This window comes from Antennarius striatus, chromosome 16 (assembly GCF_040054535.1).
Source record: "Antennarius striatus isolate MH-2024 chromosome 16, ASM4005453v1, whole genome shotgun sequence".
Classification (NCBI taxonomy): domain Eukaryota; kingdom Metazoa; phylum Chordata; class Actinopteri; order Lophiiformes; family Antennariidae; genus Antennarius; species Antennarius striatus.
In genome coordinates this window covers 13,752,600-13,770,794 of record NC_090791.1, presented here as the reverse complement: position 1 = coordinate 13,770,794, position 18,195 = coordinate 13,752,600, and the positions used below count along the sequence as shown (strand labels likewise).

At 39.2% G+C, this 18,195-nt stretch overlaps 1 protein-coding gene across 1 annotated transcript; it reads left to right on the top strand.

Annotated features, from left to right (window-relative positions):
- The first annotated feature begins 9,901 nt into the window (after positions 1 to 9,901).
- Positions 9,902 to 17,694, top strand: LOC137609751 (fascin-2-like). Its single transcript, XM_068337011.1, has 5 exons — positions 9,902 to 10,962; positions 15,111 to 15,267; positions 15,373 to 15,494; positions 15,586 to 15,753; positions 15,868 to 17,694. Exons 1-5 carry the CDS (start codon positions 10,143 to 10,145, stop codon positions 16,071 to 16,073), a joined length of 1,473 nt encoding a protein of 490 aa, XP_068193112.1. The 5' UTR covers positions 9,902 to 10,142; the 3' UTR covers positions 16,074 to 17,694.
- The last annotated feature ends 501 nt before the right edge of the window (positions 17,695 to 18,195 follow it).

Here is an 18,195-nt window from a genome sequence, read left to right as displayed (position 1 = left end):
GAATTACTCAGCTGCTACCAGGCATTTGTACAGGAAATCACCAGCTTTGAATACATTAACTTGTAAGACTTCAGCCAAATGGGCTTGATAACATCATATAGTCTAGCAACTTGAGATTTAAATACATTTACAGCAATGGGCATATCTGCTTTTTAATCCTGTGTGATTTCAAGCCTTGAGGCAAGGCTTCTCTGTCATCTCTGCCCACTCAGCTCCACTTCCTTTCATGCTATCCTGACCATAGGAACCAAATCAGAGACTCAAGATGGCCTTTATCTGGGGTCTATTGGCCGGTGTCGGCTTACAGGCCCCACTCTGTACACACAGCACATTATGGAAGTTTTAATAGGTGATCGGAGCAGCTGTTGCCAGCACAACGTTGATTTACTGTGGCTAAGAGAGAGCTTAATGACTACTGAGGCAGACAGCTCTTAACCCTTTCATGTACGTTGGGTAATGTAAGAGGATCAGGTAGCCCCCCAGGGATCGTTACATGTCCGCTCATACGCTAACATAAGCACACACTAGTGCAAACACTTTTGGGATACAATTACATCCTCCAACAGCTCCTAAATAAGAAGGCACGCCAATCACTATTAAACAGTAGAAACCTAACATGGTGGTTTGACTTGTGCAAGTAGTTGTGACTTGTAGGTCCGCGCATGAACACATCAACACACGAAAGCACAAACAGCCTCAGTAGGCTTAGCACTTCAGCAGAGCAACCGGAGTACTTATGCACAGGCTAGCGCTATTCAGACCATCCGATCCATCTCAGGGGTCAAAGGGTGCAAATTCTGTTGGCACCTAAAGGACACCAATACCCTCTTCTCAATGGTAGGTTCTAACATCATAGCTGTGTAAACAACGGAGGCAAATTAAATATCAGGTGACTTAAAGCCTTCCACAGTTCTGCCAGCAGCTCTATGAGGATGTTCCTACCGTGGTGCTCTTAGCTGACATCATCAGAAATGTTGCAATTCATCCTGAGGTTGAAGTTTCAATCAAAATCATCAATATCAACCACCAAGCCTGAGTATTTTGCACAGAGAAATATCCACAGAGATTTATGTGTTGTAATCATTGCTTTAACAGCTGCATATCTCAACCAGCCTACTGTTCTGCACCTCAATATGAACCTCCAGCCTGGGCCCCATTAACCCATCGAAGAATAATGACCAAATAGTTTGATTGCTCTCCAAGACCGGCCAGGATGTAATCAAGTGCAGATGAAACTAAAATGCTTTCTATTCCAGTAAGGATGTTTCCCAAAAGTACACAGATTATGTTAAAGCAGGTATTGGGACTGGGACCGACGTTGGGCTTCCAGCACCAGCCAAGTCACCGTCTGCAAATGCCAAATGAGACGATGCCAGGCACTTCCTGCTGTAAACGGTCGAACTGCAAACGGGGAGAGGGGAGGAAACCTCTGAATGAAAAACAACAGGAGACCCAGAGAAGACCCAGTTGCTCAATGAAAATTTCTCCAGCAAACAAATGTGCTCAATTTGTCAGACAAGCTACTGTGGTCTGTGCAAGGGAAATATGTGTGTGTGTGCGTGTGTGTGTGCGTGTTGAGACAAATGGCATCTCTGTGCAGATGAACACATAGCAAGTGCTCTGGGCTTATGGAGACAGACGTTGGATATGCTACAGCTTGGCTGAGTTCACACTACATAATAAGGGCTCCCTCGCCTTTCTGTGTCTCTCCTCCCACACATTGTTCCGTTTATTCCAACTGCTGTCCTAAACTTTTTGTCTTCACGCCAGTTTCATTCGTGAACAATGTCAATATTGACCACACATGTTGTTATGACTCACTGTCGCAGCACTGACTTTTATCCTGGTGTGTAGTCTCTTTCTGTAACAAGACGGTTTTGTTTTGTCCGAACACCAGTGATTATCTCTATAGACACTGTTTAAGTAATTTTACTTTTTTTGACTAGCTGGTTACTACAACAATGCGCAGCACAGTGGCACAGTGGGTAGCGCTGTCACCTCACGGCCAGAAGCTTCCGAGTTCAATTTCTTTATGTGTTGAGTTTGCATGTTCTCCCCTTGTCTGCGATTTTTTCTCTGGGCTCTCTGGCTTCCTCCCACCTCCAAAAACATGCAGCAATGGCAATCATCCCTTCTACAAGAAAGTGGATGGATGGACACACTACGAACATATCCTTAGTTCCCAATATTTATGCAATTATGTATAGAAAGTCCTCTTTTTCAAGTTCTGTACGTGGGACTACAGTAAAAAATGAGGGCGGACAAATTTGATGCAATGTATGTCTAACTCTGGCAGAGTGCAAGAGATTGTGTACAAACTCCCTGAATGAACGCGAGAAGAATTTGAAAAATATGTGTTTGCGAATAAACGGATGCATGCGTGCACATGTACACAAATGAAAAACACACACACATGACATTGGTGACTATTTGCTCCACGTGCAAGTACACATCCACCTAGACGTGAGCTCACTCATGCTAAAAAGCACGCTTTTACAGACGGACGCACACACCCGTCATTATAATTCACATGATCATTCCCTTTAAGGAAGGGAAGAGACAGGGAATTGTCAGAATGACAGAAGCTGAGGCCTCATGTTAGCCCTGCTGTCAGAGCCAGTGAGCAAAGGATGACATTAACATGAGTCCTCCTGTCCCTTATACCCCCCCCCCCCCCCCGTCTGCACCCAAACCACAGCCCAGTCTGTGCTCAGCTCTATGCAACATCCAGCAGTCTGCAGTTTAATCACTGTGAAAACAGCCTTTATTGCTTACCTATTTACAAGCTGCCTTCCTTAGGAGTTGAGGTATCTTTGTCAGTAATGTATTGCACTGGCAGAGATGTAACCTCCAATTAAGTTATACCACCTCCTCCTCTCTTTGCATGATCAGTTCTCTCTCCACTCAATTAGGAAGGGAGGGGGGCGGTTTAACAAGTTTGAATCGTTCTAAAAACAAATGACAGCCTACAAAACAAATGTGGCATTACAACTGAGTATTAAAAGGCTTGACATTTACCGAGGCTCATTTATACGGCTGCCCGTACTTAGCTCACTGGCAGCCCCCATTACGATGGGTACAGTAGGAGCGAGAGGGCCGGGGCTGGGATTGGGCCTGGCAAACATGGTAGGGTGAGCCGTTAACAGCCTGTGGGAGGATCGTCCTGTAAATGAATGAACACCTGGATTAATGGGGTCAGTGAGCTGCTGAGGAAGGAAATTTCCAGCCAAGGCAACCATTTTACATTTTACTTTTACTGCACATCTCGAGGAGCGTTTTACTCTGCTGGTTTTACAGAGGGCAGCAGGAGGGTTCCACCAGGGGGACGAGGGAAAAAGGGATGGAAATTTCTTCAACTCTGCGTATTGTAGCCTGGATAGGATCAGTGATGGCGCTACTTATACAGCAATCAGTGTGCGTAGTGGCATTTCAATAGGTATTTGCAAGAGATCACTAATTAAATGTAATCTTTAAGGAAACGTAGAAATACTGATTTTACTGGTAAGTGAAGGACCCTCACTCTTGTCTGAAGGTGTTGTGTGGTCGACGCTGACAACTGGAGGGTGTGCTGGCCCTTTAAGTGGAGCTCCATAGGTTTAACAGGCTATTAGATGAAGTTTAAAGGTGTATGGATGGCAGACTGAAAAATGGTCTTATCTAAAAAATGTCCAGGGCAGATATGAATGAAATAATCACGCCTGGCACGTTAATAAACAACCAATCCCTGGGGGGGAGACCTCAGCTCACCATTTGATTTTGTGTGTGAATGTCTGTATGAATGTCTGTGTCTTTGCAACCCCTTTCAATTGTAATTGTTTTGTTAGTTTGTTTCTTTTAGGGGTAACAACAAAGTTTCTTTTTTCTTTTTTTTTGGATTTATAAAACTTAATTTCCTTTAAACCAGGACCTCCAGTAGTGTATTTGGCACAGGAACGGAGAGGTAGCAGTTAGAAAAAAATAGAAAAGATGAGAGGACAACAAGAAACAATAAGCAGGGGAACAATTTAAGAAGTCCATTTATGTGTACGAGTTTAACTGTATTCAGCTCGGCCTCAGAGGCAGCACATCCTTATCAAAGTTGTTTTCTGGTGTTTGCAGAAAGCAGTAGAAAATGGAAATGACAGCAGAAACTAACAAAAATGTGTTTTACAGTACTGTTTGGTCATCGTTCAACAAACTTTCATCTCAAATCACTTCTTTGTAAAATCTTATGATACTTTTTAATCAAATTTACATATTGACATATCAATCAAAAAATAAACTACGTGAAGATGGTTTCTAATCATGATCATGTATTAATAAACATGTTTCAGGTTTCTGACTGATAAGACATTCTATCATCGATGCCCATGAGATCAGAGTCAAAATCAATTTACAATAATGTGTCATGAATTAATTCAGCTTCTTCGTGTTCAACTAGCCAAGCCACCCTTTTCTTTTAAGGAAGGCCGAGGAGAATATTGACAATCCTCACAAAAAATGCCTCTCGTAAAATAATAACCTTAGGAACACAGAAACCCTAATTTGTGTGATAACACAAGCTAATGTGTAGTCAACAACACCATCTACTGGACACACATTCAGCACCTCAAGTCCTCATCCATGTGTAATTGAAACTGAAACTCAACTGGACCAGCACTGTAATTCAATGTTCCCAAATGGGTATCTAAATGTAATATTTGGTGTCTGTAAGCAAAGTTTTGGGATTTGTTATAGACTTAAGTATCAGCTGAATTGGATCTTATATCCATGACTGAGCAGATTCCTATAATTTGAGGTCAAGATTTTCAAGACATTTTAAGGTAGTACTTCTTAAATTTTGAAGTTAATTCAGTGTAGACATATTTCATTCTTGAGAAAAATATCTTCATTAGTTTTATAAAATAAGGAGAACATAGAGAAATTTGACACATGGAGAAATGACAAATACGTAAAGCTCGTTACCACCAAAAGCAGTCAAGTAGTAGTGGGCACCCACTGTATGTCCATTAGGGTGTAAATTCACTGAGAGGAATCAGACATAGTCACATTCTCCCTTTTCGACATTGAAGCTAATTCTTACCAAAGACAAAGAAGCTACAGATTGTTCTGTTGGTGAGACACACATCTTAAACACAGCAGCACAGAAAATCTACACAATCAACCAATTCAGAGTGGGCACCATTTAAGTGGTGGCCTATTGGTGTCCTGCATTCTGCCTGCTTTGTTTTGTCATTCCCTGCCTTGTCTCTTCATCCCCTATTGTCCAGTCTGGCCAGTGACCATTTGCGTAGGCTTTAAACATCAAAGTGTTACTTATAATTCTGATCACAAATATTAAAACAAACAAACAAAAAAATGTATTCACCGTTTATGGAGGTAGACACCATAATTTAATGGGGTCTATTCTGGCCAAAGAACCTTCCTCCCATTAAGTGTTCAAATTCTATTTAGTAGATTAAACATAAACCTGCAGACAAACTAACAAAAGAAACATATATACAGTCAACACTTTGTTCTGTGTTCAGTTTGCCTTTTTCTTTCAAGGAGTTTAAACAGAAGTTCCTGAATATTATCATATTTTTTGGAGTTATGTAATTTAAATTGTTTCGTTTAAACTTAAATTAGATCAATTTATATTTACTGCGTTGCACTGGTGTGTTTGGAATGTTCCTTGCCTTTCGCCGGTAAGTCAGCTGGGATAGGTTCCAGGAACCCCTGTGACCCGCAAACGATGAATAAGCAATCAGGAAGTTGAATAAATGAATGAATTATACTGTATTATATTTACAAGTATCTTTATAAAATGTGAAGTAATGAATCTCCTTTCCACTTTCCTCAGTAGCAGGTATTGAAAACTATCCAGACATGTTTCTGCAGAGCATTATAAATCAACAGCGAATATAACCACTCACACTAAATACAAACACTTCATTTCTTCTTCTTGCTTTTGTTTATATTTACAAAAATGTATAATGCCAAACAATTGCGATTTGTGAGGTCACAAGGACCATGCATTTTGATGACCAAAGATCAATCCATTTATTTTTATTTGATGAGAACATGTATGTCCAGTGTCATGAAATTCCCTTTAGGCATTCCTGGTTTATCACTTGACACTGACCGCTGACAGTATGAAGGGCGTGAGGTCACAAAAAATTGGACGTGTTGTCTTATACCACAATATACTGTATAACTCAGTTATTCCTTCATTCCACGAAAATATTTGTGGTATTTTATCATCAAATAAATTGTATCAAGACATCCATGACATATAGTGTTCATAAGAAAATGACATATGATGATCCATCCAGACAATCAGAGAACATAATGCCTCTAGCTATCACCACTGCAGAGGCAGAAGAACAATAGTAGAAATCAATGCAACCCTATGCTGAGATATGAATTTAATATTCTGCATGGGTCAAACTTCACAAGGATAGTATCAGTTTTGTCCATATGGACGCTCCATGAAACAGTAAGTTTCTTTTAAAGTCAAAGAAAATTCCTGATGAGATCTCTCAACTCAAACCCAGATCCCTCAAGAGTTGTGACTAGGTTAATGTCACAGGTAATGTAACATTCCATGGACTATAAAAAGTAAACTTAACTTTCACAACGGGAACAACACTGGGTATGTACTGTAGATGTATATATAATTTATCCTGAATACAGCAGCTCACATTATAACAGGAGCCACCACGAAGTGATCACATTGCACCTGTGCTAACTTCTCTGCCCTGCTTAAAGTCAGACTAGAACTAAAATTCTTCTCCCTCTGACTTTTAAATCCGTTAACAGCCAGTCCACACCATATTTTGAAGAGCAGATTGTGCCATATTGTCCCACTAGAACTCAGTGGTCCCAACATACCAACCTGCTTGTGGTTCTAAAAATTTCTAAAGGCAAACTAGGGGACTTTAGTTATCAAGCTCCTTTATTGTTTGATCAGCTCGCTGATTGGGTTTGTGAGGCAGACACCATCTCCATGTTCAAGAGTAGGTTGAAGACTTCCCTTTATAGTCTATAGTTAATCCATCCCATAGCTGTGCTGTTACAGGCCTAAACTGCTGGGGGAACCTCCCATGACACACTAAGCTCCTCCCTCTCCATCTGCCTCTAAATCTGCATACTCACAATCCATCAATCCATGTCACTAACTGGTTTTCTTCCCTGTAGTTTTTTGCTCTCTCTCCTTCTGTTATCCCTCCATCTGTCTCCGTCTGCAGGTCCTTCTGTCCATGGAAGCTGCAGAAGTTGGACCTGTGATTGTTGCCCATCATCAGCCCAAATGTTATCATCACTGCTAGCATTAACAGCTGTAGTTTCAGTATTTAATGTATGGGATCTCTCTAATCATCTTCATCAGCAGTTTCCTCCACATTTTATGAACAAATGTATTGATTAATAACAACACTATGTCAACTCCTCTTTCTGTCTCTGCCTCCTCTGTGTTATTGTGTCTATGTCATTCTCTCTCTCCCTCTGTTTGAGTCTCCGTCTTTGTCCCTGCCTCTGTCTGTTCATTTGTGTCATTGTCTTTCTGACTTGGTACCTCTTTTCAAAGTACATGTTTATTTTGAAAATAAACATGTGTTTTGTATTCTCTTTCCCTCCACCCAACTGGTAAGGGCACTATGAGTCTTGGGTTCTGCTCGAGGTTCCTGCCTGTTGCAGGTCTTTCAGTGCTCTACTTGGAAAGCGGCTTCAGGTAACTTTATGTTTTGATCTGGTTCTATAGAAATAAAAATGAATTGAATGAAATAACTCTTGAATTATTGCTGGTTTGTCTTTTTTCATCATGACACTTCTACCACCAGAAATAAGCCACCACTGTGAGCTGATAATACAATGCTGCCACCCAGTGAGAACAAGGTGAAAATGCATGAAAAAATAATATTAAGCTTTTCCCCCTTTTATTGTCTTGTGGCTATCCACACATTTCAAATGAAGATCAGAAGGAGATACGTTCTGATAAACAGACAATTTTAGGTTTTGATGGTTGATGATCAGGCTTTCAGACGTTACGCATTTTTGGAAAATTATAAAATTACTTCAAATAAAAAACATCTAAAAACACACTATTAATTACAGTAAATCAAGAGGAGCTCACCTAAGATCAGAACGCCTGTCTTATTAGGTAGATTTGAGGTGCTGCTCTATTGCAAAACTATTCTGCACTTTATCAGCTTCATATCGATGGTTCCCACACACTTTACAGGACCAAAATGTTATACTTACAATAATAAGATTTTCTGTGTATGCATGATATATTAATTATGTCAAGCTCATGATGGTGACACTGACATCCCACAATTTAGTGGGAACCCAGATTTTCTGTATATTGAAGTTAAGTTAAATGATTTTAGGTTATGACTGATCTGGAAAGCAGCACACACTTCCAGACTCTGTCTCCTTCATAAGGCATTCGAGTAAGTGTACTTTATTCATCCCCATTCACAGTAGTGCGCTCCATTGCTCACATGAAAGCAATAATGCAATGCACAAAAAAAGGAGTCATCCCCTTCATTGGTTAACAGTATTGCTTTATCAGTTTTTAAAAGTCAGAGAACAGATACAATCTCAAATTCTGGTGTCAACCAGATATGTGGGGTGTTTCCATGTGTTCTGAGCAATTTCACATTGACTTGGGTTGTATGTTAGTGAGAGAACAGGGCATGTTGTGCCATGTTTTATAGCAAAGCATGATGTTATAGACTTACACCTTTTGTAAGGGTGAAACCTTACAAAAACGTTCTTTTACAGCATGACAGAATTCTGAAACTCTCATTTTGTATGACCATTTACCAGAAGTTTGTATTCACTTCATTTGACAGATTTGTAACAGATTTGAGAACCGTATTGTGCCAGATTTGAAAACAGTGCCAACTTTGAAATAGAACAGCACCAGGTGAATTCCCTTCAGAGACACATATTCCATTCCAAATTACATATCTATTTAATTAACAAACACCATATATTGTCTTTATGATACTGTTTCTGCTTCACAAACATCCCCAGGAACCTTTGTGAAAGAGGATGGTAATGCTCTTATAGAGACTGATCCCAGTGTGTACTGTGACAAAGGTCATGTGACATTAAGTGGCATCCTCATTGTCATTTGACTCATGAAATAAAAAAGGTGGATCCGGAAGGATTTTAAAGAAGACAACAAGAATCAGCAATGGTGAAAGGTGAGGAAGAAAGGCAAATGGGTGAAGCGTGTATATTCAAATGTGTCATTCAAATTCCTCCTTGAGAAACTCCCATAAAAAAATGTAAATGTCCCCCAAGACATAGAGCATACATAATACAGCTGTACAGCTCCTGGACCTGCAAGCTACAGCAATAATTTTACTAAGGAGACCTTTGTACTACACACAGTCAGTCAGACATGCACTGAACCCCTGCTTAAGGCAATGTGACAGAGGCTCTTTGTAGAGACAATATCAGTACTTACATTAATGACTGCAAAGGAAGAAAGCTATGTTTATATTTTCTCAAACTTAAATTTATTTCAAAGGTCTCAAAGGACAAGCAGTGGAGTCAAACAAAAAGCCTTTACACTATATATTTTTTAATTAGCTGGCAGATCAGGCTTGATTAATCCTAGGGCTGAAAGGCATGTCTGCTAGCATACAGACCTGAGCATGACAGAAACATTAGATAGGAAGTTGTATTCACAAGTAAGTGTGTCACGTGAGTTAGTGGGAAGGGCGACAAAGAGTGGCGGAAAAGAAAGGAAGAACTGAAAACAAGAAGAAGATAAAGAAATAGAGAATGAATCTGTGCGAGGGTGTTACAGGAAAGGAAAGGGAGGAGGGGAGGTTCATGGTTGGTGCACTACTTTGTGACGTCAGCGGCTTTTTGGATTGAGGCACAGTGTCCTGCTGATTTTAATCCTGACTCATTAAGGAACAGAGAGCAAGTGCCTGTGCAAACCCTCTAGGAAAGGATAGAAAGTGACAGAAGGAAGGAACACTGCACAGTCTACAAACGGAGATCAGTGGAGATAATTTACGACTTGAAAGACAGAAGAGGAGGAGAGAACTCAAGCATTTTAATTTGGCTTTTCAGTCTCATGTCTGCTTTCCCTCATCACCCTTTCCCTTGTTTGTCTTAAACCTCTTTCCTTACAACCTCTTTGTGTGGTCTGTTCAAGCATGGCTCCAAATGGAGTTACCAAACCCCTGAAGCTGCAGTTTGGCCTGATCAACTATGAGAACCGGTACCTGACAGCTGAGTCATTTGGGTATAAGATCAACGCCTCTGGCACCAGCATGAAAAAGAAACAGATATGGACCTTGGAACACGATGACGAAAATGGTCAAGTGGTGTTCCTTCGCAGCCACTTCGGGCGTTACTTGGCCTCTGACAAAGATGGAAAGATCATATGTGAAGCAGAAAAGCCTGATCCTGAATGCCGTTTTCTTATTGTACCCCAGTCTGATGGTCGCTGGGCACTGCAATCAGAGCTTTATGAACGCTACTTTGGAGGATCGGCTGACTACCTGTCCTGCTTTGCCCAAGCCATTGGGGAGCAAGAGCTTTGGGCTGTCCATTTGGCTTCACACCCACAGGCTAGCTTGCTCAGTGTGGCACGTAAGCGTTATGCCCACCTGTCTGCTTCTGATGGGGAGATTTCAGTGGACAGCAACATTCCCTGGGGAGTAGTCTCCCTGGTCACCTTGGTATATCTGGATGGCAAGTACTGCCTGAAGACATGCGACAGCCGTTTCCTCAGCAATGACGGCAAATTGGTGAAAGAGAGCACCAATACTACTTGCTTCACACTAGAGCTGAAATCTGGCAAGTTGGCTTTTAAGGATTGTGATGGAAAATATCTGACGGTGGGTCCAACTGGAACGCTGCGCTCTGGTAGATGCTCAAAGCCTGGAAAAGACGAGCTGTTCGATCTGGAGGAGAGTCACCCACAAGTAGTCTTTCAAGCCGCCAATAAAAGATTTGTCTCTGTCAAGCAAGGTAATCAATTTGTGTTTAATTTTAAACATACCTCTTTTTGTAACGTTAATAAGTGAGACTTTCATATAGACAATGAACAAAAAAGAGCAGTAGGATGTTAACAATCCTCTCTGAATTATTGACCGACATTTTGACATTTTAAAGACTCATATTTACAATGAATCACGTCATAACAAAGGGATATCAAAAAGTCTGCTTACTACACAGGTAAAAATATTTAAAATGTTTCAGAAGGGCCCACACTGAGTTTATTCATTGGTAAAAAGGAAACTATGAGCACATCATGGTTGGGACACTGAAAATGTTGTAACTCTTTATGCACACTATCATATATGCATTTAAGAGTATTTTTGAAAGAGGTGCACTATACTTTTTTTTTTAAATGGGAAAATCTCATTCAGCATGGCACAAAAACAGGATTATCAACAAGGAATAAAAGGCATTCCTGAATGGATCAGTACCACTACTGGATGTTATGGACAAAAAGATATATTTATTAAAATTACCAAAAAAGCAAATAACATTGAGAAAGTGTTTCCTTTCTTGTCTACATTATGAATCCAAAAAGTTTGACAGCTATCCTCAGGAAGTAATTGTAGTAATGGGCTTTGTCATGTCCACTGTGTGTCCTCAGAAGATTAAGCAGCATGCACATGACTCTAGGTCAGATCTGTGGCCAATGGGTGTCAGTTACCATCAATGGACTTACAAGCATTGCAGCTACTCCGTCTATGCAGTTGTCCATTGAGCGATGTTTTCTATTTCTATTATATCTATGGTTTGCTAATGTGTCACAGACTTGGTAGCAAAAAGAGGTCACGGCTAGACCTTAGCAAACAAAGCCATTACAAGGCCTCCGTCAACCTTCAAGAAGAGATCTGCTTTGCTATGTAGAATTATTCAAGCATGACATTCCACAACCAGGAAATTGATTTAAGATGTAACTATAACAACTAGTATTTATTGGGACTTTATTGTAGCAGATCTTTACTGATTCTGTAAAAGCTTTTCTTCAATAACAGTCTGAGGAATGAGACACTTAGACTAACTCTTGGTTTCTGTGATTATTTTTGATAAAATACAGTAAATGTGTAATATTGGGCCAATGGTTCAGCAATCTGGTCATAATTCACCCATAAATGGCAAATAACAAAATTTTAACCTTTAGCCTCGTGTTAGTTGCACATTTTTGAAGGAACAAGGCACTGAAAGCTGCTTAGTGAGCTGTGTAGGGCAGATCTGCATTTCACCACAGGGAATTACAGCAAGCAAATGAACGGGAAGGGTGGCGGATTAGGATTGTAACAGGCTTAAGAGAAAGGTTGATGGATATTTCTGTGGCATCTAATTTGAACTACAGTAGACACAGTTAAGTTATAGGTGTCTGTGTATTCTCCTCTAGCTGACACACCCCAACAGACAGAGTTAATACATGTGGATTAAGTAGATAATGCTAGTTTGGCTGAACATAAGGCACACAGTTTTAGAGCATGTTATGACTGACTATAAAGATAGACACAATTTTAAGGAATACTGAATGTTATTATGTCTTTTTCTCAAATTAATTTATATATCTACTCTAATATGAAAACAACTGTATGCTATATAACATGGAATTAGATTCAGTGCAAACTTTGCTAAAGGAAAAATCCTTAGGTACATTTCCCAAAAATACATTTTCTGAGTATAAAATGCTGTAACTGAACCCAATTAAATTATTTTAAATTAGGACATGTTTCCATGGTAGAGGGAAACTTTCACTTTTCCTTTCAAACCAGTCAGATGCTTTTTCTATGGGGCTTTATCATTTTTCAAAGTCTGACAGACTTTGTACTGAAATCATGGCATTTATGACCAAAACAATTTCTCATTAATGTTTTCTTTTGGAAAATTATTGGATTCTGTCAGCCACATCTGTCTGAATAACTTCTAATGCATATCAAGGTGCTTGCCTCGGTCACATGGTTATTTCCTTAAAGGGGCCATTAGAGCTGGTAACGCAGAAAACATATATTGAAATACCCAAACAAAATGAAAGAAAGCTGCAAATACTAGTTTATTGCTGGTCACACCATTCTATTTTGTTACATTTATCCGCCACACCTTAGAGCACACACCTTGAAAAAATTGTTTCATGTTGAACTGGGCCATGACACAGAAAAGGTTGGCGACCACTGCTCCAACTCATTTTGAGTTGAAGAGTAAGCAATCAGCATGTGTGTGTGCGTGTGTGTCATACATATATAAAAATATAAATATATATATATATATATATATATATATATATATATATATATATATATATATATATATATATATATATATATATATATATATATATATATATATATATATATATATATATATATCAGTATATATATCAGTGGCGGGCCGTGCATTTCATACCGGTACTGGTACCATAGCATCACTGACGGCCTAGGTATACCTAGGCTGTCAGTGATGCTATCCTTAGTCAAACTTGCATAAACACATCCCATAATGCTGTGAGCGGCTCCCACCACAGCAAACAATGTAGCATTCAGGACTGAGACGTTTATAACTTCTCTCAAATGGGACAAAAACCGGCGTCAGCCCTACTCCTTTTATTGTCCCTTGCACAAAAGAACCCTGCAGCCACACCGTTTATAAACATCACTCATCTTTGTTACAGAACAAAACTGACTGAAATGACCATCATTTATGAAACCACAGCTAGAGAAACAAAATACAAACACACACAAACACACTACTAGATTTTGCATCACCTCTATCAGGAATAAAACAGGCTATTTTCCAACAGGGACACACGTCTCTTTGTGTATTTCCACTACAATCACACAGCTGCGCAACTGCACCACATTATTTACACACATTACAGAAGATCAAGAATATTTTTCATTTTTAGTATATTTGTCATTTTATTTCATTATAATTGATTTGATATAAATGAAATCAAAATACAAGAACATTACATTTGAAAACTTAAATGAAATTCTTGTATTCACTGAAAGAACTCTTCAAACGGCTTATTTAAACACAAAATCTATTCTCCTTTCTTTCCTCAAGAACACTCCACTAGCTAGAAAAGGTTAGCTAGTTCAGGTTAGCTAGCTCAGGTGAGCTGAGCAGGTTAGCTAAAACAGGTTAGCTAGAACAGGTGAGCTAGTTCAGGTTAGCTAGAACAGGTTACCTACTTCAGGGAGCACACCCTCTTCCCACTAAATCTTCTCTTCAACTGTGCATCTGCACAGCGTCTGCATAGTGCCGCCTACTCAGAGTGAGTATCCAATCACAGGACACGTACATGTCAGATGAACGTGAGGCCAGCTAGAAGGCTTTACCATCGCCAACTCGTGATCTGATTGGCTATCGCATCTGTATATTAACTATATGTTCCCTTCACTGACAGTGCATGGGAATGGTTATTTTTGGTTTAGCCTGAAGTTAATTCGACATACTTCGTATTTCAACATGTGTCGCGTCTCCTGGAACCAATTAATGACGTACATGACTCTAACTACTGACTTTGACCAATGACGCCAAATTTAATAATGTCTGTTGAGTTTGCATGTAATTTCACTTACGAGGGATTTTTTGGTCTGATCATGTGGTTTTACTGAAATTGTTCTATTTATTTCAAACACATTTTCTTCCAGTCAAATTTTAATGCCTGACTATTCCTGTGAATTATAAATTCACTGACAATGTGAACTTGGATTTTAATGCAATTATCATTTCTGCCAAATATGTATTTTTGTTGTTGTTTTTGTTTTCTTTGTTTTTGGTATTTTTTTGTACATGTTTGTTGGTTGTCAGATTTCTTTGTAAAACTATGATCAGGACTGAGCTGCATAAAGGGGAGAATGCAGCACATTATTCTCCACTTTGTCCACTTTTCTCTGCTCCAACGTTGTGACAGACTTCTTTCAATGTTTTCATTAAATACTTGAAAAATACAATAAAAATTTACACAAGACCTAATTTTGGGATACATATAAAGCAAAAACTTGTATCAGTATGGAATCTGATACATGGGACATTTGACCTTGGTGGGAGTGTGTTCTCTACTGACTGCTTTTCCAGGATTATCAAAACACCATTGCCATAAAGTTACAGCTAACCAACAAAATTATTCCTTATTTAACCAGGATTGAGCATTTCAGCCAATCAGGATGTGGAGACAGATATGGAGACCTTTCAAATGGAAATTGATAAGAAAGGCAAAAAATCTATGTTCAGGACCAATGGGGGATCATACTGGACTCTGGTGAGTCATGGAGAGATCCAATCCACGGCCACTGAAGCGTGAGTAGTCCTTATAGTTTCATAAAGGAGATTTGTTTTCTTCTGTGCTTTCAGAGGCCTCGTACTTAAATCTCTTCATCTATCTGTCATTGTCTTTTTTTCCAGGGAGGTCAACACAATGTTTGATATTGAGTGGCGAGGACAAAGGGTGGCTCTCAAAGCAAGTAATGGGAAGTATGTGTGTACAAAGAAGAACGGGCAGCTCTCCGCTGTCAGTGATACAATAGGTAATGTCTGTATAAACCGATTCCTAAAGAAAACCTTTCTTGCTCGCCCACAACAAATGAAACATGTATATGGTAATGTCTTTCTTTGCAGGTGATGATGAATTATTCCTGATGAAACTCATCAACCGCCCAATGCTGATCCTCAGTGGAGAGAAAGGCTTTGTGTGTCACCACAAGAACTCCAACACCCTGGATGCAAACCGATCTGTCTATGACATTTTCTCATTGATTTTCAATGACGGAGCCTACAATATAAAAAGTTGGTGCACAAAATTTGAAATGACTGCATAATACTCAATATATCTATATCCTGATTTATGATAACACTGGCTAATTTGAATCTAAAATAGAATCATCATATATCCTTCTACAGGTGTGAATGGAAAGTTCTGGTATGTCTCCAGCAGTGGCCTTGTGTGCTCAGATGGAGAAAAGCCAGAGGACTTTTTCCTCGAGTTTGTGGAACATGGACGCATCGCGATCAAAGCCTCCAATGGAAAATACCTTCGTGGAGACCAGGGAGGTATTCTTATGGGTGACGGTACAACTGTTGATGCATCTTCTCTTTGGGAGTACTGAACGGTGTTCTCAAAAAAAGGGTGGGGTGCAGAACCCACTTCTATCAGCTCAAATAAGGAAGACTGACTGGGTTAAATCTTCCTGCATGTTTTTATACTAGCTGCCAGGTGCCCAATATGTCTTTTCTTTTCTTTTGTTACTCTATATTTAGCGAGATGTGTCTTTTCTTCCTGTCAATTTTGAATATTTTGTCTTTGAAATTATAATGCCAACATCAGACAGGAAATGCTGTGTGTAAATGTGCAAATTTACAAATATGGTTTTAGACACGGTCTGTCCAAAATCCTTAGGATACACCTTGTTTAATAACAGTCACAATACCAAAGTATGTTAATGTGTTAAGCCACATTGATCAGTCACTCAACAAACTGATAAAGAAATACAAATCTGAATGACAGTAGCCTCACTCTTAGCTTGCAGCTTTTAAATGATTTCAAAAACAGCTGCAAACAATCCTGTAGGCAATCGAAAAATGGTTTAATACAGTATCAAAACAAACAAGTTGCGGATATACTGTACTAATGCTGTAACATATGGACTAACAGCAACATGTGCATGAACAAACAAAATCAGTAGCCATGTGAAATCAAGGACATTCAAGAAACCAAAGGGGGGCACACTTAAAGCAATTGATGAGGACTATTTGAATCAGTTTTAATGTATCATGTGAACTCAGAAAGCCTTGGGGCCTTAACCCAAACTGCATTTGATATCAGAGCCTCATAAAATGTAAAAGATTCCTTCAACAGACTATAAACTGGGATATGCCTGAGTAGACAAGTCACAAGAGCATAACCAAAGTGACATCCTGAGGAACATGATACACATGCAAATGTTGTACAATGTAAAATTCAAAGTAGTCCTTGTTTTCCATCTATGAGCTCACAGCAGCATGACAAGATTTCATGACCTGTGTTTGTGACATGAACAGTGTGTGTTTTTGGTATAGCCCAGCTCCAAATGTGTCAGCCTGTTCTTATCCTCTGCTTCCATTCTTTGTGCATTGCTAGGCAAAAAATGACCTGATGAAACTAAATGTCTCATCTCACCACAGACATGACAGCAAATAAATGTATTTCAAAACATCCTGGAGTTTACCTTGAAGCAAACTAAACCCATGCTGCTTTTGTAAAACGTGTTCAAAAGCTTTTGGTTTACCTTTACACATCACGGCCCTTTTAAGGGAGAGCTTTGTATTGACCACAGACTGTCATGATTGGCCAAGGGCCCGAATGTTTGCGTGCAGCACAGGCAATTTATACAATTTATCTTGCAGAATTTTGTTAGTTATTTCCAAGTAAGATTAAGAACACTGCACTAGTAAAACTGTAATGTCTAAAACAAATATTGTGTGATTTGTACAATATTTAAGTAAATTTTAGAATGCAAGATCTTAAAGACTTCCTGTGTCAGCTCAATAGAGAGCCTCCAGCAATATTTTACAATGTATTTAATATGTTTAGATGTTTTACCAACTTTGTTTTCTGACATGACTTTTGGAAATGTTGACAATAAAATCTTCAATTTTAAAGTTGCTCCAGCCATATGCTCAGATTTTTGCAGTTTATTTTAAGTGTAATGGCCATAACTTCAAGATTTCAAACCGTTAAACCCTGAATAAACAAACACACAAAAAAGAAATTCTAAAATGTTTCTTTACAGTGTGTGCCTGTGCTTTCAAATTGTACTTGTTTTTGAGATATCATGGGGAAGGTAAAATAATGGCTAATAGATGCCTTCATGTAAGTGTGAATATTTTCCTTCATCATCTCTGACTCCAGCAGCGGTAATGATGTCAAACCACAAAATGAAGCAGCAGGTTGCCTGTAATATATGCTGCATTGTTTCTTCTTATTCTGACACTCACCAGACACTTACTGGGGATGAGTTTATGAACAAATGGGGATGAGTTTATGAACGAGCCCTAAAGTTATACTGAGGAATTTCTGATTCAGAATTGAAATTGTCCCAGATCAGTGGTTCAAACCCTTGTCCCAAATGTCTACATGTCAACTGTTTCTGAGACATTAAACACAAAAGTGCTCATGGGGTTTGTAAATATAGCATAACATTATAATAAAAATTGTATAGATAGTCTACATGGCAGCACAGTGGCGCAGTG